At 43.8% G+C, this 25,684-nt stretch overlaps 2 protein-coding genes across 3 annotated transcripts in view; both read right to left on the bottom strand.

The window, feature by feature from the left end:
* The window catches only part of popdc1 (popeye domain cAMP effector 1), a 54,740-nt gene extending 48,351 nt beyond the window's left edge, over positions 1-6,389 (bottom strand). Inside the window, exons 1-3 of the mRNA XM_078542864.1 lie at positions 4,761-6,389; positions 3,068-3,176; positions 1,960-2,219 (exon numbers count right to left, since the gene is read on the bottom strand). Of these exons, the coding sequence (XP_078398990.1) occupies positions 1,960-2,219; positions 3,068-3,176; positions 4,761-5,248 (857 nt within the window). The 5' untranslated portion in view covers positions 5,249-6,389. The remainder of the gene's footprint in view (positions 1-1,959; positions 2,220-3,067; positions 3,177-4,760) is intronic.
* Positions 6,390-13,712: 7,323 nt separating this feature from the next.
* LOC144680932 (prolyl endopeptidase-like) overlaps positions 13,713-25,684 on the bottom strand; it is a 130,697-nt gene continuing 118,725 nt past the window's right edge. The window contains exons 13-15 of one of the 2 annotated variants that reach the window (XM_078542491.1): positions 23,661-23,792; positions 17,604-17,760; positions 13,713-16,067 (exon numbers count right to left, since the gene is read on the bottom strand). In XM_078542491.1, the coding sequence (XP_078398617.1) occupies positions 15,776-16,067; positions 17,604-17,760; positions 23,661-23,792 (581 nt within the window). In that variant the 3' untranslated portion in view covers positions 13,713-15,775. Of the gene's footprint in view, positions 16,068-17,603; positions 17,761-22,926; positions 23,025-23,660; positions 23,793-25,684 lie in introns of those variants that run through there. The other variant, XR_013576648.1, reaches the window with a different exon arrangement.

A 25,684-nucleotide genomic window follows, 5' to 3' on the forward strand; every position in this document is an offset into this window, starting at 1 on the left:
ATATTTCTGGACACAAGAAACAGGTTTAGGGGCTGGTAGGCAAGTCCTCACTCACCTTAGGTTTCTAACTCTCAATTATATCCTTTTTTTTGGTCTTGCTGTTACTGATGCTACGATACCCAGTGTTCAGCTGTTGCTTTTCCTAGGCTGAAACATAACATCCTGCATAACCATTACGGTATTGAAACCAAGAGTCGTGGCACATTCACTATTCTGGGCCGTTCTTCCCCCAGGACTTTAGAACTGTGGATTACTTTACTCCCCTCCGTCTTTTCATTTCACTTAGTTTTCAGGTTTTTGAAACTCCAGGCTTGCAACCGCGATAGCGAATTCCTGATGCATAGCCTTCCTTACTGTCACCATAAACATTGTCCTTTGACCTTGGTCTTTCAGTTTTAAAAAAAAATGCCCCTGAGCAGGCTGATCTCAGCCATCCCTGGAGTTTTGATGCACCAGTGCTGTACGTGAACTCCAGGGCTGTGTCTTGAAACCTATTTGCTCTTTGGCTACGAATATTACTGTGCTTCCAAAAGCTCTATCCCTTAAGGCTTCCGGAAATAGGACATTTGATTGCTTTGTGTTTTTAGGAAACTGCGAGATGGATATCGTGCATGGCTGATGGATGGGTCTGCTGCAGCTCTTGCAAGAATGATTCTCCTGAAAGGAGGATGATTACAGTTCAATAAATTCTCGAGACTGAAGTAATTATTGTTATGTGATAATATATCCAGCCCACCGGCAAACATTTATAAGCATATATTGGCATTCTTGGGAATTAATGCAACATTATTCCAAATTCCTTTAACGCTATCTTTATTGAACAGGAGACAGTTAGAAAGTGCCAATTACATCGATTACTTTGAACGTCTATATCAGTAACCACCATTAATGTATTGTATTACAAAGAAACCAAACATCCTGCCTTTGCCGTTCACAGTAAATGTAATTATCGATAGCAGCTAAAGAAGCAATGCCTCTTTTTAAAGGAAACTGGACTTGTTCCCCTGTTGTATGCATTCAGTGCAAATGCAGAACATTCCCCCCACCCTCCACCACCTTTATCATCTGGTCTCCCAGGTCAATAAACCACAATGTCGAGTTAGAAAATCCATCAGAGCCGCAGTTGAAGATTTTTTAAAAAAAAATCCCCTTTCGTTATTTATGCGGGAGGAACATGAGGCCGTGCACTTCACTAATCTGCTACTGCCCTTAAACCCAAAGGTCACGGTGGCAGCCCGCTTAACTATCGCCCCGCAATGTAGGTCCTGTCCTGGGAAGTTCGGAGAGGTTTTGTTTCAGTCACCAGTAACTCCGCCCGGTCTTTCACCGGGTAGAATCAGTTTGTCAAAGGCACGCAGGTAAACGCAATCCCACAGCAAAGAAGTATCAGGGTGAGAGTCAGAGCCCACCGCAGGCACTCGAAAAGCGCCGTGCTGATAGTTTCTATATCACAGCAGCGTTACAGAGCGGCGGCATGTTCGACATTGGAAATGTCTGGGTGATAGCAGCTGGACGAAAGGATTCGGAAGCACAATAACTCAGCTTGTCGAAATATGTTTCCTTTTATCATATTTCATGGATAGAGCATAAAAGGTAACATTTTAGTAAATGATTACAGTAGCCTCTATTGGCAAACAGGACGGATTAAAACGATCTGGCATTTGGGTATCCCGGCCGGTTTATTTAAGTGCTGTCTAACAGAAAGCACACGGCTGTTTCTGTCCACCTTAGAATGTCTAAAAGGGTCAGATGGAGACACAGCCGCATCCAGAATCTCTACAACATCACTGCATCGACAGGCACTGGCGTTTTGCCCTATTCCGGCCCAAGCTCTATCCAGGGGTGGGGGAGGGAGGCGGCTTCCAATCCCGCCGCTCCCTGAGTGCAGGAGCCCCCCGCCCCCCAGAGCCGGGGGCCGCCATCAATCCTGGGCTTCCTTTGGGGGGGAAGACGGCTCACAACTTCTGCTGCCTGGGGTTCCTCTCCGGCAGCCCGCCTACAGGCACGGCCAAGTAATAGAAGCTTGGCAGCCTGATATCATAACGGAATCCGTTGCTGATGTAGACTTTGTCGTTCAAGGAGTACAGCTTGTCGGCAATATCTTTTCCAATTAAGACGGAAAACAGTCTGGAAATGCGACGGTGCTGGGCGAATAACAAGTAGAGTTTCTTTCTCCTCCAGGCCGCAAAACGACAGCTCGTCTCGGCTGTTAGAGTCACCTGGATAGGAGTAGAAGAGGGATGTGAGGCAAAATAGCAATTGTTCCCACGAGAGGCTGCAATAACTGGTCCCACAACTTTATCATGTCACCCTGTAACATCTCAGCTTTCCAATCATTCAAAAATACACACACAAAAAAACCAACCAGAGCGAATAGTCGAGATTTAAATAGTCACCCAATAACCAACAGGACAGCGAGACAATCCTGGAAACGAATGGTTTCAAAACCAACACGGCGGAGTGGGAGAAATTCTTTTCAGAGCGTTGGGTCATAGCAAATCTCCTTGAAGGAACAACGCAAACAGTTCTTCAAAGAACGGGTTCGGGGTTTGGCTTGAAAATCTTCGCTAACACCTCTGAGGAAGCCTTGAAACAAGACTTCAAAGAGTCTTCGGTCCTTCAAAAGGTGTAAAATGGGAACCAAATTATAGGGAGGACAGACTTCACTTCATTCCCTGAAACCCTTTGTCGGTGTCAACCACAGAAACGCGGATTTGGAAGGCGTGTGCCTCAGGCCATTAACAATTAAATATAATCCTAAAAAAATCTAAATGTGAGCGCAAAAAGTAATATCCCATTTGCTTGGTAAGAAAGCGACTCTCGGTAGAAACCATGTAAGCGGGTTCCAGCCTAACAGAATTGTTTTCATAAACGATGCCCAATAGCTTGTATTGAGAGTACAAGGGTAGGCAGAGAGGGAATAACTCGCGATGCTGGAGCACTGTCAAAAGGCAATTTTTAAAAATATCAGAAATCGCCTGCATTGTGCTCACGAACTTGTTTTTTAAAGTGTCCCATGTCCCGAAAATTTGACACATACAGAGTTACTTCTGAGCTCTCACTTTACCTGGAAGATCCCCTCCTCTGACGGTCTGAGTGAATCCCATTCTGGAGAATCCAGGAACTGATAGGGATGAATGTAATGCAAAAACTCCCCATCCACCGTCACCCGAATCCTGCCAACAAATCAGGGAGAGTGAGTGAGAGCAAGCGGGCACTATCACAGGAAGGAAGTGCCGAGCACGTTGGCAATCTGGAATAAACAAAAGCAAAAACTGGAAAGTGCTGGAAATCCTCAGAAGGTCTGGCAGCATCTTTGGAGGGAGTAAAATTTAGGGTTTCAGTTCTGACGAAAGGTCATCGATCTGAAACGTTAACTCCGACCCTCTCTCAGAGATGCTTCCTGACCTGCTGGGGATTTCCACCATTTGCTGCTTTTCTGCTCCCAGCGCAATTCAGCCTCTGATCAACATCGCAATAAATATATTAACGGGTCTAAACATAGGTTATGAACATCTTAACATGAATAAAACGAACGAATGCACATTCAATCCGCTAACAGCCAGTCTACCTTAAGTTGTTTATATTTTGGGGGAGCTGCGTCCTGAGATTTATCAGCAGTTCATTTATCTGTAATGCATCCGCGTTTAAAAATGAAACAAACGAAAAAAAAAACGCGAATTTACACTTATGGTAAAATATGGCTTGTCTCCTTATTGAATCACTTCTCCAAATAATCGGGATCACCCCATCCGATCTAACCGGTCTCTCCTCCTGCATGTACCCCTCTCAAGCTGAAGTTCGCCGCAGGAAACGGTGCAGCGCACAATAGCCCCCCACACCCCCTCCCCCACGCGCACACCCCCTCCCCCCTACACACCTCCTCACACACACCCAGCCCCCCACCCACACCCCCTCCCCCTACACACCTCCTCACACACACACACCCCACACACACCCACCCACCCCCCTCCCCCTACACACCTCCTCACACACACACACACACCCCACACACACACCCAGCCCCCCCCACACACACACCCACCCACCCCATACACCCCCTCCCCCTACACACCTCCTCACACACACACCCACCCAACCCACACACATCCCCCCATACACACAGCCAGCACCCCCCCACACACACCCACACCACACACACACCCACCCACCCCCCACACCCCCTCCCCCTACACACCTCCTCTCACACACACACACACACCCCACACACACCCACCCACCCCACACACCCCCTCCCCCTACACACCTCCTCACACACACACACCCACCCCACACACACCCACTCCCCACACCCCCTCCCCCTACACACCTCCTCACACACACACACCCCACACACACCCACCCACCCCACACACCCCCTCCCCCTACACACCTCCTCACACACACACACCCACCCCACACACACCCACTCCCCACACCCCCTCCCCCTACACACCTCCTCACACACACCCCACACACACCCACCCACTCCCCACACCCCCTCCCCCTGCACACCTCCTCACACCCACTCCACACATACAGCCAGCACCCCCACACACCCACCCACCCCATACACCCACCCACCCACCCAGCACCCCCACACACCCACCCACCCCATACACCCACCCACCCAGCACCCCCACACACCCACCCACCCAGCACCCCCACACACCCACCCACCTACCCCACACATACACCCAACCCCCCACACACACCCAGCCCACCGCCCCCCCCACCCCCTCCAACACACACACACGAACCTCCCAGACAAGAGGAGTGAAAGCCTTTCGATTGGGGTTTTTCCCGCCATGGCATAGCAGTGATCCTTCTCCAAAGAGACCACAGTGCAACAAGTGACAATCTTCTTGTAGATGGTCAAAGGGATTCCCAGCGGCTGGAAGACAGCACCATACAGGTTCTGAAAATCCTCCTGGAAGGAGACACTCCGGAGCTGGTAGGCAACGTGGATGATCTGCGTGGCGGAGATGACCACCAGGACGAAGTTCCAGGAGAAGATATCGGCGGCGCACACGTCGGTCCACGCCCAGATGGAAGTGCAGAGGAAGCCACAGCACAGCAAAAGGTTGATGTACAGGAGGCCAACCAGCCCACTGCCGCCCATGTAACCTAAAGTAAAGAAGATGTTGGCTAAATGGTAGATGGAGCCTTCCATGCCCTGCTTCCAGCCACTGCAGGCATGGTGTCCATACAGCAACGTCTCCCATAAAGTTGTGTTTTCGCTTCCCATCCTGGAGCGATCGCTCTCTGAGATCCGAGCTCCGTGCGAAAGCTGGTTGGAAACAGGGTCAGAAATAGCCGAGGTCCGGGGAGGGGGATTGGAGCGAGAATTAGGTTAATCAAAAAAGGTCCATCACATCCCAGTTATGGGCAACACTTTCCGCCCCTTATTTTCGGTGCATTTATTTCACAAATAAAATAAAATGCCGGCTCTGAGAGCGACTCAGTGAAGCCCCTGTGCCGGGGTGCGGCCACTTACATCCGTGTGCTGTGGAAGTAACATGTGCTACAGTCACTGACAGCTGGCGTTAGGATTATAGCGGGTCCTAGTGACCATCGAGTTGCGGACACAGAACAAGTGCGGCTATATTCAAAGCTGGGTTTCCCGGTCACTCCAAGGTGTTTTAGTCCAGTATTTATTTTTGTTGTAGGGATGACAAATAGGAATTAAAGAGGGAAACAGACCCAGAGGACATCAGCATTGCAGCACTGTGGACAATTTTGACAGGTTTCTGATTTCTTTCCACGGATGGTAACTAAAGGCCATGACTTTAAAAGCATTCTTCAAAAGAATAAAGGGAGAGATTTGGAGATTTGATGTTCTGTCCACGCAGTAACAGTGGTGGAAGTAGAATCCGGGGACAAAAAGAAAGTGGATAATTATTCAAACAAAATAAAAGGGGAGGGGGAGAGAGCAGATGATGGGACGAATTGGAAGAGTTCTTTCAGGGAATCGAAATTACTTTCTTCTGCCATGAAACATTCTCTGATTCCACGATAGCTTCCTCTGGGAGAACTTCAATCACTGTTTCTGAGGATCAACAGTGAAATTAGTAAGTAACATTTTGAAAATCCATTTTAAGTGCACTTTCCTGGAACTGCCAGACAGGAGACTACACTCAGGGTTATCGACCACTTACTGAATTAGCTTTACAGGAGTCAGCGGGAAAACTAGGACTCGAGGGCGGGGAATCTCAAGACGATTCTTCCGGGTGCTTCTCTGACCTGTTCTGGATACAACCGTTTTCCGCTACCTGCTCCCTGTTATTGTTAAGACCGACTTTTCAAACCATGTGCCCTTTAGTGGGCAATATTCACCCTTGCTCTACCTCCATCGGTCTCAACAGGCACACATTTGGTGTGGGTAGTCAGCCTGCTCCTAGGCATCCTTTGCTAGTACCTTTGCCTGGTGACTTCATTCCTTCCTACAGGACGGAATCTGCCCACATCAGTGTGGTTATGACGGGAAATTCAGCTGGGTGAAGGAGCCATTGAACAATAGTCCCCCACACCCGCCCCCCACCCCCCCCCCCCCCCCCCACCCGCACACCCCCTCCCCCCTACACACCTCCTCACACACACCCACCATTGAACAATAGCCCCCCACACACATCCAGTCACCCCACACACACCCACCCATCCCTTCATTTGATACCACATTTTTGTTACATCGGCCTATGCAGCAATACCGTATTTACAAGCGATTACCGAAATCTTTCCCATCTCCAGCTTAGATGCCAGAATTATTTATAATATTCATTCTGTCAAGCTAAGTGTATTGATAAACAGAGCTTTAGAATTTATAAATTATATGTGACCTTTATTACTTTGTACTTGGTATTTCGCAAGTCTTAAGTAAGACGTTTCGTCCGAACAAAATGCATTAAGAAATGTCTAGGGTTAAAACCACCAAAGCTAGATTTAGCAACAACATTAATCATTTTATATATAGCGAGATATATGAACCGCCCTGTTACTGTATTAAAAATAGTTCCAAATAAATATCTCACCTTACCGCTATCACAGCTGCAGACAACATGTGAAAATGCAATCCAACCGGTTTTCAAGCGACAGTCAGCGGCTCAATTCTCCGTACTAGAACAGCTCCGGGGTTAGAAACGGATAGGCAGCACGGCTCAACTCTTCACAGAATGGTTGCAGTACAGATGGCGGCCATTCGGCCCGAAGTGGCTGTGCTGGCTCTCCGAAGGAGCAATTCACGTAGAGGCCCTCCCTCGCTTTCTCCCATCAACCCTCCACATTCTTTCTTTTTAGATAATAATCCAATTCCCTCTTGAATGCCTCGATTACCCCTGCTCCCACTTACATCCCTCCTAATGTGTGGTGCCCAGAATAGGCCTCAATACTTCACCTGAAGCCCAACCAGTATGTTATGCAGGTTTAACATAACTTCCTTGTTGTCGCTTTTCCAAACTTCTTTTTTGTAGGGGGAGGGGTGTGGGTGAGGTGGAGGGGAGAGAAGAGTCATAAATGACACATGACAAAAATACAGATGAAAAACATAGCAACCAGACTAGCATCTGAATAACTCAGCACAGCAGGGCAGTGTGAAATCCAGCTATATTTTGGCTGTTCTGTGCATACACACAAATAAAATGGCATTACCCAAGAAACATATGGTCATATTGAAATAGAGGAATTTTGAGCAGAAATTTAACTCTTTGCATCGCTAATGCAAACAAAGATAAAGAGATCGACTCAAACACATGGGGTATTGTGTCTTGATGGATCTGTCAGAAATAACAGTGTAAGCAAACACAACTACCAAAATGTGCACAGCAAGATCCTTCAAATAGCAGATGAGGTAAAGGGGCAGTTATTCTTGGCGGTATTTGTTGAATAATAAAAGTTGCTCATCTCAGTGAGGAGTGTTACATGATCTTTTAACTCCTCCTAAAGAGATAGATAAGGTCTCAGTTTAACATTCCATCCAAAAGATAGCACCTCAATAAATTAACACTTTAGTGGAGTCAAGCTTCAACTCTCAGTCTTCTGAGTCAGAGTAAAGAGTGTTCCTAATTAGTCAGACTGAATCTAAAATTAAGGCTTAGCTATCTGCTCTAAGTACAACTTGGGTAAACCACTGGAAATAATTGAAACAGCAGGTTGTCCTAGAATGGTCTCTTAAAATTCATACCACAATGACCAGTCATAAAATCTGGAATAGTTGAACAATCATAGAGTCACTCTGCTGAGAAAAAAAAATGGGGATTTGAGCTTCCATTTGCATTGTCGTGTTACAATTTGGAATTGAGAGAAATAATTAATTTGTGATCCTTTGTCATCTCTTTTGGGCCTTTTCTAAATTTATTTGAAAGCTCCACTCCCTTCAGGAAGTTGGTGCTTTCTTGATGGTAGTCCAAATAAGTTAATTATCTAAATATCTGTAGTTATGCAGGTGACGAAGTCTTGGATAGGCCCATACTAGAGATATTCACTTCAAGGAAGCTTTGGGTGCTGCTATGATCCTTTTTACTTGTGGTTTGCCCTTTGAATGTAAATTTAAAGGCATTTACAATACCGTGTGAAGAGCCAAATAGAAATGATAATCCTGGGGCTAGCCAGCTTCCTAGCCAGAGTGAGTGACGACTTGTGGATTTTTTATTGAGGAACTCTATTTTGGATCAAAAGATTTCTCCCCAATGTCTTGAGAACAACTTATGTGACTAAAGCCATTCTGTCTCGAATAACCCCAACACATAAACCTACAGAAGAGTATTGATCTGTCAACTGAATGGTTCCCAGAACTGGACTTTTTAAGTGTTCTGAATGGATAATACTGGGCAGAATTTAATACCCCCCTGGTGAATTTGGTGGCAGAGGGCATTTAATCAGTTGGGTGGGTCTCCCACCACCTTCCTGCCTCCACCCCAATTAAGTCAGTGGGAGGAAGGCCTGTGGATGGTCTTTTTGCCCAGCCACCAATTGAAGCCCTTAAGTAGTTGCGAATTCAATTTAGCATTTCTACTGCCCTGGAAGAGTATCAACACTGACAGCATGAGATAGTCAATGATCTTCCAGGAGTGGGAGCAATCATAGATGATCTGCTAGTCTATAGATGTGGAGATACAATGGAAGAAGCCATTGTAGACCATGATCAGAATCCGGTGAGGCTGCTGGACAGAGCTTGCCAGATGAACCTGAAGCTGAAAAGAAGAAACTGCAACTGAAGATGACTGAAGTCAAGTACATAGCTTATGTACTGACAGCAAAAGGAGTTCACTCCAATCCTGATGAGATGAGAGCTGTAGCAGAGATGCAGCAACCAACTGATGTGGAGGTGGTGCAAAGCTTTGTTGATTTGTGAACTACCTAGCAAAGTTCTTGCCCAATTTGTCACAGGACTGTGAACTTTTACGCAAGCTCACTGCAAAGGATGTTCAGTGGTATTGAGGCACAGGACATAAAAGCAGCTTTCACTTGCATCAAACAACTAATGACGACAACGTCAGTGCTGAGGTACTACAATGTTAATGATGAAGTCACCCTGCAGTGTGATGCCAGTGAGACAGGACTTGGAGAAACCCATATGCAGCAAGGACAACCAGTTGCATTTGTATCCAGAGCATTAACACAAACTGAACGACGCTATGCACAGACTGAGAAAGAGTGCCTTTTAATCAGCACCTGATTGGGAGAGACAAAGTGACAGTAGAGTCTGTCCATAAGCTACTTCAAAGAATCTTTCTCAAACCACTTCTATCTGCTCCAAAGCGTCTGCAAAGAATGTTACTTTGTTTGCAGATATATCATTTGGAAGTGAATTACAAGTAGGGGAAGTGGTGTACATCACCGGCATGCTGTCAAGAGCTGCAATCCCTTTGAAGAAAGTTGCTGACTTTAGCACAGAGTGCGAAATCTTCCAAATTCAGTGGGAAGCAACAGCATGACATGCTTTAGAAATTATCAACCCAGCAGAGACACTGAATCTGACAGGCAATCATCTTGCTCAGATCAAGCAAACTATGCAATGACAGGCAGCTCTCTAAGTGCTACAGGAAGTAGTGATGAAAGGATGGCTGAAAACCATCAAGGACACACCTATTGTTATGAGAGAGTATTGGGCTTACAGGGATGAAGTGATTGCCCAAGATGGCTTCTTGTATGAAGGAACTAGAGTTATCATTCCTAAGGAGATAAGGAAAGAGATGCTGAAGCGCATCAACGCGAGCCATCAAGGAATTCAATCTCGCCTGTCAAAGGCAAGAGAAGTGCTCTACTGGCCAAACATGAGCAATAAGGTCAAGGAGCATATCAGTCAGTGCATTGCTTGTAATGAATATCAAGCTAAATAGCCACTCATGACATCACAAGCAGACCATGGGTGAAGCTTGGAATAGACCTCTTCAATCTCTTTGGAACTGACTCTCATCACCATTGATTACTATTCGGACTACTGGGAGTTAGACAAGCTGATGTCTACAATTACCAGTGAGATCGTAGAATGCCTGAAAGCACTTCATAGGCTTACCACAATCATGTGAGCTCTGATGTCATCCTTGGTGTATAAAGGCTTGAGAGCAGAAGCCATTTCATTCACCACTTGGAACACTGGGGTAGGACTATTACACCAGATTTGAAAACCACCAAAAATCCTGTTAGGATTGTAAAGCATTGGGTTTGGGGGCTGTAGAACTGTAGTGAAGGATTTGACTCAAACCCATCTTAGATCCTGAATTGCATATGATAGGAAAATAGAAGACAGACAATTCAGAGTCACTTCCTTTAATGCAGTTTTGGATTTGTACGTCCAAAACATGAATTGGTTAAACAAGCTCCGATCCAGAAATCCACCTTCTTGATTGTCTTCATCAATCGTGATGTCAAACCCTCTCAATACTTTGAAACCATAAGATATCTAAAGATACTTGACCTTTAAGCAAGACCCAAGTTCTATTGATCTCTAGCATGTTTTTGAGACACAACTACAAGGAAGAAATTAACTTTACATCAAACCAATTTCATAGGTGAATGAAACCACCTTGAAATGAGGGATGCTAAACATCCAAAATTGGAACTGAACCCTGAGACCCCCAAGCTATATAAAATCTCAAAGTTAAGAATCGAACCACAAAGGTGATGAAAATATATTAAGGAATAGAATTTGGTGCTGAAACTCAATATTGGGCATCGGCATTTTGGGTCAGCAGAGAACTAGCTACGTGATAAGTTATCAAAAGTGGTGATGCACAAGTTGATGACATAATCCTGAGCTATTTCAATGTCAAGAACATCTCAGCATTGTAAGTCAGTATTGAGCAGTTTTGTGATTTAGTATCTACTCAATGACTAATGCATGATGGTAGCTACTATGTATTTGGTCAAGTACAAAATGGACTAATGATTAGTATTGAAAGATGTGAAACAAATCTTCTTACTGGATTATAGTATTGTATGTACTTTGAGCTCAGAAGTTTGCATGATCTTTTCACAGCCCAACATAATGATGTCAGGCCAATGAGTTGGTTCCAAGGTCCACGCTTCATTCAAAAATCCTTAGGCCTATTATGTTTAGCAAGATAGGGCAGAATTCTTACCTCAATGGGCAGCCGAACCCTGCCGCCGAAACGGGGCCAATTTTGAGTGGGCGGGCCAATTAAGGCCCGCCCAGCGGCCTGCCCGCTATGCGCTTCCTGTGCGGGAGGTGGAGGGAATCCCCATCTGTCAAAGTGCGCTCTTTCGTGCATGCACGCGAAAGAGCGCACTGGTCCCTGAGGCAAAGTCCTGTCTCAAGGAGATTCATGAGAGGTAAGTAAACTCTAATAATAGATAAATATTATTATTAACATGTCCCCCTCATGTGACAATGCCACACGAGATGGGACAATGTTAATAATAAACACATAAAATTTATTAAATTTTTAAAAAACGGACATGAAACTTCATCCCGCCAGTGGAAGAAGTTTCATTAATAATCTGCAGCCCGCTGGGGTTCCTGGCCTGCCTGCCAGCCTTAAGGTTGGCCGGGCAGGGTGTTTAATAAGGTTAAAAACAGAAAACTACTGCGGATGCTGGAAATCCAAAACAAAAACAGAATTACCTGGAAAAACTCAGCAGGTCTGGCAGCATCGGCGGAGAAGAAAAGAGTTGACGTTTCGAGTCCTCATGACCCTTCAGCAGAACTGAGTAAAGTTAGGAGAGGGGTGAAATATAAGCTGGTTTAAGGTGGGGTGGGGGGAGAGAAGTTGGGGGGGGGTGGGGGTGGGGTGGTGGTAGGGACAAGCAAGCAGTGATAGGAGCAGATAATCAAAAGATGTCACAGACAAAAGGAACAAAGACGTGTTAAAGGTGGTGATATTATCTAAGAGAATGTGCTAATTAAGAATGGATGGCAGGACACTCAAGGTACAGCTCTAGTGAGGGTGGGGTGGAAAGACTGACAACTATAACTGTTTCTACAACTGTAATACCTTGTCAATCTTTCCACCCCACCCCCACTAGAGCTGCACCTTGAGTGTCCTGCCATCCATTCTTAATTAGCACATTTTCTTAGATAATATCACCACCTTCAACACCTCTTTGTTCCTTTTGTCTGTGACATCTTTTGATTATCTGCTATCACTGCTTGCTTGTCCCTACCACCACCACACCCCACCCCCCAACTTCTCTCCCCCCACCCCACCCCCCCACCTTAAACCAGCTTATATTTCACCCCTCTCCTAACTTTACTCAGTTCTGCTGAAGGGTCATGAGGACTCGAAACGTCAACTCTTTTCTTCTCCACCGATGCTGCCAGACCTGCTGAGTTTTTCCAGGTAATTCTGTTTTTGTTTAATAAGGTTAATTAGCCTGTCAATGGCCTTAATTGGCCATTGACAGGTTGGCGGGCGGACAGTTGATTTCGCTGTCCACCCGGCTTTGTGAATATTTAAAGGGACCGGGATGACGTCGGGGATTCCTCCCAATGTCATCCTGTGTCATTTTCCCCTTGGTGAGCGGGCCCCGTCCCCAAATCGCCGAGGGGAAAATCCTGGCCATAGTCTCTTAGAATTGCCAGACTTTCAATGGCAAATATTAAAAGACCACATGTTCTGGCAGAAATTAAGCTAGATATTTAAACTATGGAGTCAGCACAAAACTAAAGCTCAATTATTGCTTCATTTATACAGTTAAGATCTAAAGATCATTTAAAACTGTGGAAATATAACTGCATGGCACGTGAGCAAGTGCAATTTAGTATCTGATATTGGATAGGAGAGTTGTGCGGAAATAGTATCTTTGACCTCAATGACCCTGGGCTTGAGAGGTTAAAAATTCAGCCAGATATCCTGTGCTTGATTGCAGTTTGATGCTTCATGCCAGAACATGCATGTTTGGATGTCAAATGAGATCATTATCACCTACTGTGATGCCTGGGATGATCCAACTACCTAGTGATGCATAGTATTTGGGTTTACAAAAGAAAAATGAACATCTGAGCAAGTGCTGGAAGACTACCAGCAACTGTGGAACTACAATATATGTCAACAAGAGAGGGGGAGGGGGCATGCAGGGAAAGAGATGAAATAATCGTTATTAATAAAAAAAACCCCACTGTTTTTGCGGTCCCCTGTGTTAATGAACTAGGTTTACTCCTAGTTAAGTATGGATGCTGTGAAATGAAATGAACAGCAACATTAAAAAGAAAAATAATTCTTAGTAGCATGGGAAATAAAGTCAGAAAAACAGAAACGTATGGCAAATTGCATTTTATTTTTTTAAGGTACTGAAACCCTGATATATTGAATTAATGTAAGGAGTGAACCTGAATTATTAGTCACTAGTGCCTTCTTCAATTAAGATTTGAGGTAAAAATTACTTAGTTTAACAGTCAAATGCAATTGAAATGCATTGAAATCATGGTAAAATATCTGGCTGTCTGAAATGAGCTTAAAATGATATTTTTGCAGCTTACTTTGTGGCACATCAATCAGAGACTAAGGTAAGAAAAATAATTCATAAACCTACGCTCTATTTCTTTACATTACTTACACTTTAAAAAAAACTTCTAAATCAGCATTAGTGTATCTTAATTCTACTGGGTCACAACTTATGATTTATCAAATGCATCCAATGCATTGGGACAAAATCTCAAACTTCTCTCCTTCCTACCACCTGGTGAAATTGCACATTACTAGGAAAAATAGTAGGAGCTTTGAAAAATCCAAGATGTGTTGCACTGGGCTTTTTACATCCAGCACACAAACAACTAACAGAACACAGAAAAATGTGACTCTCTTATATTAGATCACAGCGGTTCAAACTTATTGTTTACCGTGTCCCTGAATTTTAGTGCTTTTGAATAGCTTTAAGCAGAGCCATATGTAGCCAAGCATATGGAAACCAATATATTCTAATCTAGTAGGATGGACCATTATGAAAAGTCACAAATTAACTGACAACAGTTATGGGAGGCTATCATTTACATCAGGAAAACCTCATAGCATTATTCATTTCAATCAGTTTGTTTAAATAATGAAAATAATTGTTAACATTCTAACTCAAGTATCTGCAGAAGTGAGTGACTGGTGATCAAAAAGGGAAATATCAGAAACCTCTGAATTGTGCTGAATGCAAAGTAAACCCTGACACAATGTTAAATGTTTCTATGCCTACCAGAATTGTAGAAAATATGAATATTTAAATGGACAATCACTGCAGCCATTTATTTGAAAAATCTTCTATTTATGTATTTAAGTCGATCTCCATTAGCTTGTGTTTCTTTGCAAGTGAAAAAAGTCCAATAATGTAAAATAATCTCCAGTGTGGCCAATTCTGACAATATTCCATGTGAATTGAAAACACACAAACGCAAAATGGACCTCACTATAAAAATGGGCAGGATTTTTAGTTTGGCACGCCTGGGAGCAGCTGGGGAACCGCGATCAGCCCTCGATCACAATTTTACACTAGCTGGCCAATTAATGGCCAGCCAGCATGAAAGGCGCGCTGAAAGGCTCAGCACTGCCTGGGAGGAGGGCGAGTGCTGAAGTCACCACGGGTGTGGTGGAGCGCGGAATGAAAGCTCCTTGAAGGCAGAGAGCTGCCTCAGGGAGCTGAAGAATTTAAATTCAAAAAATAAAGATTTTAAAAACCGGGAAAAAATGCCCACACATCAGCGTCAGGCACAATGGATGATGAAAATTCTGTCCAAACATTTTTATTTTTTTTAAAATAATGCCCGTGGATGATGTTTCCTGAAAAATGCAAAGGCTGCCTGGCCGATTTGCCCGCCTGCCAACCGTAACGTTGGATGGGCAATGAAAAATCTCAATTAGTTACTGCTTTAATAGTCTTAATAGGCCTCTTAATTGTCAGCGGGCGCGCTGCCAGCTCTGGCATGCGCCTGCCGACCAAAATATCGTGCGATGATGTATGGATGCTGTCCCGATGTCATCACATACTATTTCATGCTCGAGCATATCGGGTGCGCGCCTGCACGCCGAGCGAAAAATTCTGCCCAATGAGAAATTCTGTTTATGGGAGTAAATAACCACTGGAATCTTAAGTGTCTTATTTATTCTCAAAATGCTGCACATAGCTGCTAAATGTTAACTACTTTTATTTAACATCTCTTATTTTGTAGGACCATTCACTCTATTGAGGTCTGAACACACCCTTCAATCCCAAAAGGTCTTTCCAAAGAACATACTACTTTATGATAGTCCCATTCTTAAATGTCTAGTATGTATTCTAAATGTTTACATATTTTAAAACTACTCAATACCAATTTTATGCACAGATAACAAAGCCTGTTTCAATTGACCCATTCAAGATGCAATGTTTCTGCAATGAAGGCATACATATCAGCGACCTCTTGAATTACTTTAGCAGTTGGTTTTCCTGCACCATGCCCAGCCTTGGTATCAACATAGATAAACAGTGGATTAATCTGATTTGGGCTCTGGCCAACAACATGTTGTAGAGTAGCTATGAATTTCATAGAGTGGAGAGGAACTACGCGATCATCATGGTCTGCTGTCATCAACAACATTGCTGGATATTGAATGCCATCATCTGGCAGTTTAATATTATGAAGTGGAGAGTATCTAAAAAGAAGAGAGATGCAAATATTACCATCAATACTTGTGCATAACAGATATTCAAGACCAAGGTATTGTGTATCAAATGGAACCATTTACAAATCCCAAAAAATTAGTCAGGTTTAGAATTCAGGTTTACAATTAAGTTGAGATACACAATTTAAACAGCAATCAATAATTTAGAATTTAAGACTCCTGTGACAAAATAGAAACTGCTGAGAAAATTATACATATTATATCATGAAATTTACTCTCAATACTAAGTATTATTCATTAAACTCGTTGCAACTTAGGATCATGACTTCAATGGCACATATCTAACACACTGTCACTGATACATTTGTAGAAGTAATTCCTACCTCTATATAAATTGAAAATAATCCTGAACTATTTTATGAATAAATAAAAATAGTCATAAATAATGTAGTTTACAGGCACTTTCACATCATGAATAAGTTACATCAGATCTATTTTTGGGGCAAATAGGAAAACTATTCCATCCCATTCTTGATGCAACTCAACTCAAGTTTTATGGGAGTTTAATACATTAGGTTGCTTGTGTAAGATTCCCACATGTCCCTTGTTGGGATTCACCAGGGCCCAACCAAAGAGCTGCACTGGGGTGCCTCTTTGGAATTCCCAATTTGCTTTCATTCAAACGATGGCTGATACTAAATTTGACTTGGACCTCAAACCAGCAGTCTAATATACAAGCAATTGCTCAATCACCAACAGACCGTTTGAAGTCAAATTTCTTCCTTGTGTATTAATTTATCATTTTGATCCAGCTATGGAAAATAATTAGATTGGACAGATTAACATGTGGTTTGACAGATAGAAGTCTGATACAATCCCACGGCCACTAAGGCCCTGGGATAAATTCCAGGGAAGGGGAAGCTCAGTTAACAAGAGTTGGATTACACCAAAGCCCTGATGAAAAGGGTAAGGATTTGACTTAGTACCATGAAGCTCACTGTTCAATGCTGACATTTAAAAATTATGTTGGAGATGTTGTGCCTTGATTTTTACCTGCAGCGATAATGTAGTATTGTTTTATTAACTTAAATTCTTATTTTCTTGTTTATTTCAAAATATCTTTGTTCTTCAAGTCAGTTTTGATTCTTACAGCCTACAATACATCGTTTCATTCTCAGAGTTACATATTCTTTCTATATACCCTAAAGAGACTGTAAAGAGTTGTTTCTCTTCTACTTTCTCAAAATCTATTATGGAGTATTTCTCATGTCTCCCAAGAATAAAAAAAATCACTATAAAAGCATAAAGATCTTTCAGTAGGCAATTTGTCTCCTGAAAGAGAACTGATCTTGTTTACACATCTGCGTTTGTGACAAGAGATGCTGGTCAATGATTAGCAGCAAGGAATTGCCTTAATGCCCCTTTCCAAATTCAGGACACCCGAGATCAACTGCATCTCCAGCTGTGGACTGGACTTGCAAAGTTTCTGGTCTACATGGCTCAGTTACTAACAGTTTGGTGAGCCATAAGAACATTTTTTTCAGAAAATTTCTATATACAACTTACTTGATTAAATATTCAAACTGCTCCTTGCAGTCTGAACAGCCGAAGTCAGTGGTCCACGCATGTCCAATGGTAAACTTGTGGAACTTGAGCATGTCCATGACTCCAACCTGCACTACAGCACAGCCAAAGAGGTCAGGTCGCTGGTTCACGCAAGCCGCTGTAAAATGGAAGAGATTAAGAAACGTGAAAATGGTCAAAATTAACTTATGAAAGTCAGACTAGTGATAGTCCGGGGTGTGCAGTTGAGGGTGATAGTGCATGTGCAGCTGATAAGGGCGTGTGTGTTGGGGGGGGGTGGCAGGTAAGCAGGGGCAGTTGGAGGTGTGCAGTTGAGGGTGTGCTGTTGGTGGGGGAAGGGATGGGTAGTTGAGGAGATGGTCGGGAGAGGGCAGTCGAGGGAGCAGTCAGGGGGGGCGCAGTTGAGGAGGACAGTAGAGGAGGGCAGTCAAGAAGGGCACTCGGGGTGTGCAGTAGGGGAGGTTGTGGTTGGAGAGGATAGTTGGGGAGAGCTCAGGGAAGTAATCGAGGACAGTTATGGGAGGGGTAGTTGGGGGTGTGTGTGCGCGCGCGCGCGCGGGGGGAGGGGAGTCAGTGAGAGGTGGGACAGGGGAGGGGGGTGGTCAGTCGGGTGATGGCAGTCGAGGGGGCTAGTTGGGGGTGGTGCAGTTGGGGGGGTAGTCGGGGCGGGGGAAGGAGGAGGAGGGCAGTCGGGGGAGGGGGCAATCAGGGAAGGATAGTCCAGGAAGGTGCAGTCGAGCGGTGGTGGTCGGGGGTATTTGGGAGTTGGGTGGTAAACGGGGGTAGTTGGGTGGTTGGAGGGGTGTGTAGTCGAGTGGTCGGGGTGGGTGTAGCTGGATGGTCAGGTGGGGTGTGGTCGGCGGGGTCTAGTTGGGGCACCTGGTGAGTGTGTAGTCAGGTGGTCGGGGAGGCGATGTAGTTGGCTGGTTATCAGGGAGGTTGAGGGGGTAGTCAGGGGGGTTGGGTAGTTGGGTTGGCTTGAAGGGGTGATTTGGGGCTTTGGTTGTGGTGCTTCATTGAGTTTTGCTGGCTAATCACAGAGTTTGACCAGGTATTAACCAGCATAACATTTCCATGCTGTGCATGCAGGTAAGTCTCCCTTATCAGGCCCAACTCTCCGACCCCGAGCCCGGTGTTGGAGACATTCACGAAGGGTCCCAGGCAATGGAAATCAGCCCATCAAAAGTTAAAACTTCCCAGGCAATTGCAGCGCACGTGTGTGTCAGAACCTCTATGAGGTCCTGATGCGCACCTCCCAAATTATGTCCAATCTCCGTCAATCTGATGACTGGGCCATTGTGATTATCAGGTTTTCATTTCATTCTTAATTTAGACTACTGATTATAACACACAAGGAGCCCAAGCAAAACTGGAGACAATGGGAATCGGGGGAAAACTCTCCACTGGTTGGAGACATACCTAGCACAAAGGAAGATGATTGCGGTTGTTGGAAGTCAATCATCTCAGTTCCAGGACATCATTGCAGGAGTTCCTCAGACTAGTGTCCTGAGCCCAACCACCTTCAGCTGCTTCATCAATGACCGACCTTCCATCATGAGATCAGAAGCGGGGATGTTCGCTGATGATTGCACAATGTTCAGCACCATTCTTGACTCCTCAGATACTGAAGCAGTCCATGCCAAATGCAGCAAGACCTGGACAATATCCAGGCTTGGGCTGACAAGTGGCAAGTAACATTCGCACCACACAAGTGCCAGGCAATGACCATCTCCATCAAGAGAAAACCTAACCATTGCCCCCTGACATTCAATTACCATTGCTGAGCCCCCCCACTATCAACATCCTGGGGGTCACCAGTGACCAGAAACTGAACTGGACTAGCCATATAAATCCTGTTGCTACAACAGCAGGGCAGAATCAAGGGCAGGATTTTTCCTCCCATGGCTGGATGTGCGCCCGACCCGAACCGGAGTGAAATAGTGCGCAATGATGTCAGGCGAGCGTCCCGATGTCATCGCCGACTCTCACCATATTTCGGTCGGCAGGCTGCGTGAGAAGCGGCAGTGTGCCCACCGACAATTAAGGGGCCTATTAAGGCCCTTAATCAACTAATTAAATTGAAGCTTTTTGCTGCCCATCCAACCGTTCAGGCCAGGCATTTTAAACAAAATCTCATCCATGGGCGGGATGAGGTTTCGAACAGTGACTAAAAAACTTAGACTTTTTAAAACTCATATTTCACATGTCCCTGTTCATGTGACAGAATCACATGTGGGGGACATCTTTTCCTTATTTTTAAAATCTTTATTTATCATGTTCAAAATCATCAGCTCCCTGAGGCAGCTCTGTGCTTTCAGTGAGCTTTCACTGAGCGCAGTGCCATGCATGCACACACTTTAGCGCTCAAGCTTCCCCTGCCCCCAGCCTGGCAGTGCTGAGTCTCCCAGTGTGTGTTTCATGCTAGCTGGCCATTAACTGGCCAGCTGGCGTGAAATCGTGGTCGGGGCCTGATCGCGGATGGCAGACCACCCGACGAGGGGAAATCCTCCCCAAGGAATCCTGCGGCGAGTAACTCACCTCCTGACTCCCCAAAGCCTATCCATATATAAGGCACAAGTCAGAGTGGTGATGGAATACTCTCCAATTGCCTGGATGAGTGCGCTCCAACAACACTCAAGAAGCTTGACACCGTCCAAGACAAAGCAGCCTGCTTGATTGGCACCAAATCCACAAACATTCACTCCCTCCACCACCGAGGCACAGTAACAGCAGTGTATGCCATCTACAAGATGCACTGCAGGAATTCACCAAGGATCCTTAGACAGCACCTTCCAAACCCATGATCACTACCACCTAGAAGGACAAGGGCAGCAGACACATGAGAACAACACACCACCTGGAAGTTCCCCTCACTCACCATCCTGACTTGGAAATATATCACTGTTCCTTCACTGTCACTGGGTCAAAATCCTGGAACTCCCTTCCTAACAGTACTGTGGGTGTTCCCACACCACATGGACTATAGCGGTTCAAGAAGGCAGCTCACCACCACCTTCTCAAGAGCAATTAGGGATGGACAATAAATGTTGGCCTAGCCAGCGATGCCCAGATTCCATGAATAAATAAAAAAAACAAAGGCCAGGCCTACATTTAAGGAAACACATTAATTTCAAAATTTGATACTGCAAATGTACAATAATAAGTCAGATTACCAACAAACACAGCAAAGTCACTGTAAACCCTCAAAGTTCAGTAGTTAATGGGCTGTGGATTAGATTTCTCTCCATCTGTCAAAAAGTTTCTTCATTTATATATACTTAGCTCATAGCCAAATATAATCTTCTGCAATGGTAGCTCTGTTTTTCATGGGTACCTGATGTTTTCATTAGGAAGACTGCATTGAGGATTTGTCGGCCGACAAGTATCCAGGACCTGATAGCCTGCATTTTAAAAGTAGTGGCTACTGAGATAGTAGGTGCATTGGTTTTAATTTTCCAAAATTCCTTAGATTCTGGAAAGATCCAATCATATTGGAAAATAGTAAATGATTATTTCTATTCAAGGAGGGAGACTGAAATTAGGAAACTCCAGGCCAGTTAACCTAACATCTGTCATAGGGAAAATGCTAGAATCTATGATTAAGGAGTTAGCAGGGGACTTAGAAAATCTTAAAGCAATCAGAATCAATATAGTTTTGTGAAAGGGAAATTGTGCTTGACTAATTTATTAGAGTTCTTTGAGGAATTAATGAGTAACATGGATGAAGGGGAGCCTGTAGATGTGGCGTACTTGGATTTCCAAAAGGCATTTGATAAGGTGCCACGTCAAAGGTTACTACGCAAAATAAGAGGTCATGGTGTTGGGGGTACCCCTGGGGGTAATATATTAGCATGGATAGAGGATAGCTAACAGGAAGTAGTGAGTGGGGATAAATAGGTCATTTTCGGGGTGGCACGCTGTAACACAAGGATCAGTGCTGGGTCCTCAACTATTTACAATCTATATCAACGACTTGGATGAAGGGACAGAACGTATGGTTGCTAAATTTGCTGATAACACAAAGGTAGGTAGAAGAGTAAGTTGTGAAAAGGAGATAAGGAGTCTGTGAAGGAAGTAGTGGGTAAAAAATTGGCAGATGGAGTATAATGTGGGAACGTGTCCATTTTGGCAGGAAGAATAGAAAAGCAGTATATTTATTAAATGGAGAGAAATTGCAGAACTCTGCAGTACAGAGAGATCTGGGTATCTTGTTACATGAATTACAAAAAGGTTAGAATGCTGGTACAGCAAATGATTAGGAAGGTAAATGGCATTTGTCATTTATTGCCAGGGAATGGAATATAAAAATAGGGATGTTTTGCTACAGTTGTACAGGGCATTGGCGAGACCACATCTGGAGTACAGTGTACAATTTTGGCTTGCTTATTTAAGGAAGGATATTATTGCCTTAGAAGCAGCTCAGGTTTGGTTGACTGATTCCTGGGATGAAGGGGTTATCTTATGAAGAAAGGTTAGACTGGCTGGGCCTGTATCCATTGGAGTTTAGAAGAATGAGAGGTGATCATATTGAAACATAAAAGATCCTGAGTTGACTTCATAGGGTCGATGTCGAGAGGATGTTTCCCCTTATGGGAGAGACCAGGACTAGGGGACACAGTTTAAAAATAAGGGGTCTCCCATTTAAGACAGATGAGGAGAATTTTTTTACTCTGAGAGTCATTAGTCTGTGTAATTCTTTTCCCCTGAGAGCAGTGGGGGCAGGGTCATTGAACATTCTTAAGGCCTTAGATAAATTCTTGATTTGACAAGGAAGTCAAAGGTTACTGGGGTAGATGGGCACAATCAGATCAGCCATGATCTTACCAAACAGCAGAGCAGTCCTGAGGAACCAAATGGTCTGCTCCTGCTCCTAATTACTATATTCTTATGTAGGATACTTTCGTATTGGCAGGGTGTCTGTACAGTAAATTTAAAATTGGGCTCAACAGCGGTTCTGTTGTCTTCTTTAATGAAAGATAAAAGGCCTGTAAAACATTTCTAGGAGTATTTTTATTGTTACACTAGCAGTTGAACTCCGTTTTTCTATGATGGAGCCATATGATATAGATGCAGAGCTGCTCTATAAAACACACAGCAAGAATGAGTATTCAATATTGTTCCATTCAATGTATTAGAATGTTAATTTCAACCACATCAGTTAGGAAGGCCAGACGGCAAATAGAACCTCCATTATTTGGCATAATGGGACAATTCTTCCTTAGAAAATAAAAATTGGTGGATAATCAAAAGTCCCCAAACTTTGGTTTCACACTGTAGGTATTATAATAGAAGGTAAATAATGTACAAACACAAATTTATTTTGATCTTTCTTTGGCATCAGGCTTGATGTATGGCAGACAAGTACTCGTGTTCATGACTTTCATTGCCTCTGGCCTGTGGAGTCTGGTACATAATTGGGAAAGTGGTCAATTTAAATTCACTTACATGATTTTGCAATTGTGCTAGATGGCTCTAGGTGGATGCAAACAATATATTTCAAGTTCATTTTAAATATGTCTTCACGTACAAATTAATCCAAGAAACCATTGCGGTTAAAGCAAAAGAATAACACTTCTTTAAAAAAAAATTACAGTAAAATTATATGCCAGAATTACATGAGTTAAAGACAAAACAGAAACTGCTGGAAACATTCAGCAAGTTAGGCAGCACATCTGTCATGCGATCACGAGTCAATGTTTTACAGGTGACACCCTTTCTTAGAACAGAAGGTTAACGATAAAGCTGGTTTTCATTTACTGTAATTGCACAATGTCAAGGATGTTTCAATTATTTGGAAGAAAAAGGTCTCAACTCAATTAATTTATGGATACTTTGATGACTGAGTTTGAGTGGTCATAAATCATTTCCCCCTGCAAAAAAGGCTATAAGGAACTGACAGATGAAAAACAAAAGGACACCCTTCCTCCTCAAATTGTAGGAATTTCACTGCATTGTTTGTGCTAGAGTAGCAAATTAAAATCTTTAAATGCCAATGTACATGATTACAAACCATATATAAAAAAAAACACATCAACATACCGACTAACAGACCACCATTAGAGCCTCCATTAATGGTCAGTTTCTTTGAAGTAGTGTAGCCCTTTTTGATGAGAACTTCAGCAGCACATTGAAAGTCGTCAAAACAATTCTGTTTGTTTTCCAGCATACCTCCTACAAACAGGGCACAAATACATTTAAGTTAAAATGCTATAATCAATTTGGTGTTCAGTTTCCAATGCTCCAGTCAATAGGCAGCACTTTCCAAACCCACGACCGCTACCATCTAGAACGACTTGGGCAGCAGATACATGGGAACGCCACCACCTGGAAGTTCCCCTGCAAACAACTCACCATCCTGACTTGGAAATATATTGCCGTTCCTTCACTGTCGCTGGGTCCAAGTCCTGGAACTCCCTCCCTAACAGCACTGTGGGTATACCTACGCCACAGGGACTGCAAGCGGTTCTAGAAGGCAACTCACGACCACCTTCTCATGGGCAACTAGGGATGGGCAATAAATGCTGGCCTAGCCAGCGATGCCCACATCCCATAAATGTATCCAAATACATATTTCCTGCTACCTTACAACCATAATGACATTAGTATCAGTACTAGTATATAATACAATATCGTTCCAATAAACTTTTAGATACTTTTAGAAGACTGAGATGTATTGTATTAGAACTACCCTTCCTAAAATGATAAATTAAGGCACAGCTTAGCTTTGGTGGCATTATGCTTGGGTGCACTGGCTGGTGAAAGGGCAGGCATGATGAAGTGAATCACACCTGGGCAGGGGGAGGGGAGGCGGGGTGGGTGGGGGAAGAGGGGTGTCGGGTGGCTGGATGCTAGGAATGTAGCTTAGACCACCGAAGAAAAAAACTCATTTATATAACGTCTCTAAAGCTCAGTTGGCTAGACGGTTGGATTGTGATGCAGAGTGACGCCAACAATGCAGGTTCAATTGCTGTACCGGCTGAGGTCATCCATGAAGCTTTCTCAATCTCGCCCCTTGCCTGAAGTGTGGTGACCCTCGGGTTAAATTCACCACCAGTTATCTTTCTAATGAGAGAGCAGCCCATGGTCCTCTGGGACTACAGCAACTTTCATTCATTTCATTTCTAACAAAATAAAAATTTCAAGCTGCTTCATTGGAGCATTTAAAAGCAAAATTAGGCAACATAGGCACATTGTCAAAAGTTAATGTCTTAAAGGAAGTCAGCAGCCTAGGTATTTGCATCAGGTTGCATCTCCCCACCTCCTGCCCATTTTCAGTAAAAGATCAAAGCAGTCAATGCCGCTTTAAATAAATCAGAATGAAAGCTAAGAATGATAAATCCGTTACAGCTTTAAATGCTAAAGAAGTCACCCTAGTGAAACTAACCACTCAGTCCAACTATGAAAAGGGAATGTTACCTTTTACAACAGAATTTATTATTTCCTTCAATAAGCCAGAGACACTCTTGGATAGCTCTGTGGTTGTACAGCTGCAAGACTTATTAAAACTTGTATGCCTCTAAATGTTACATTAACATATTAGGAAGTGGTCCCAAGATGTTGGTCACTGTTTTCAAACTAGAGTTGGTTCCCATTACACACCAGAGGAACTGACCCAAAATAAATATCATTAATATGTATAAACTGAAAATTGCTGCAACTTTTGAGACCTGAAGGTGACGATGACTACAAATGGCATCTGTAGTAATCTGATGTGTAATATACCTTTAAGACAAGAGTTATAATATAAGATCACATGATCTTAATACCCAATTGCAGAGCAGTGCGGGCGAGTCTCGAGTTAGACACTGAAGAGTGAAGACAGTTTTGGCTTGTAAGCACACAAGTGTAGCTGCTGAGTTTCATTTGTAAATAAATATTCTAACAACAATCAACTGATGTTCTCTGTCTCTATACCAACTCGGTCACCCCAAAATGAACGTGCAAGCCGGATCCTTTAGCCCCAACAAACCAAGGACACTGGATTCAACAAACTGGCGACAAGAGTGAAAGCAAGAAAAGCCAGGGAAAAAAATGAGGCAAAAAGTGAGGAAGAATGAAGCAAA

This window comes from Cetorhinus maximus, chromosome 5 (genome assembly GCF_964194155.1).
Source record: "Cetorhinus maximus chromosome 5, sCetMax3.hap1.1, whole genome shotgun sequence".
NCBI lineage: Eukaryota > Metazoa > Chordata > Chondrichthyes > Lamniformes > Cetorhinidae > Cetorhinus > Cetorhinus maximus.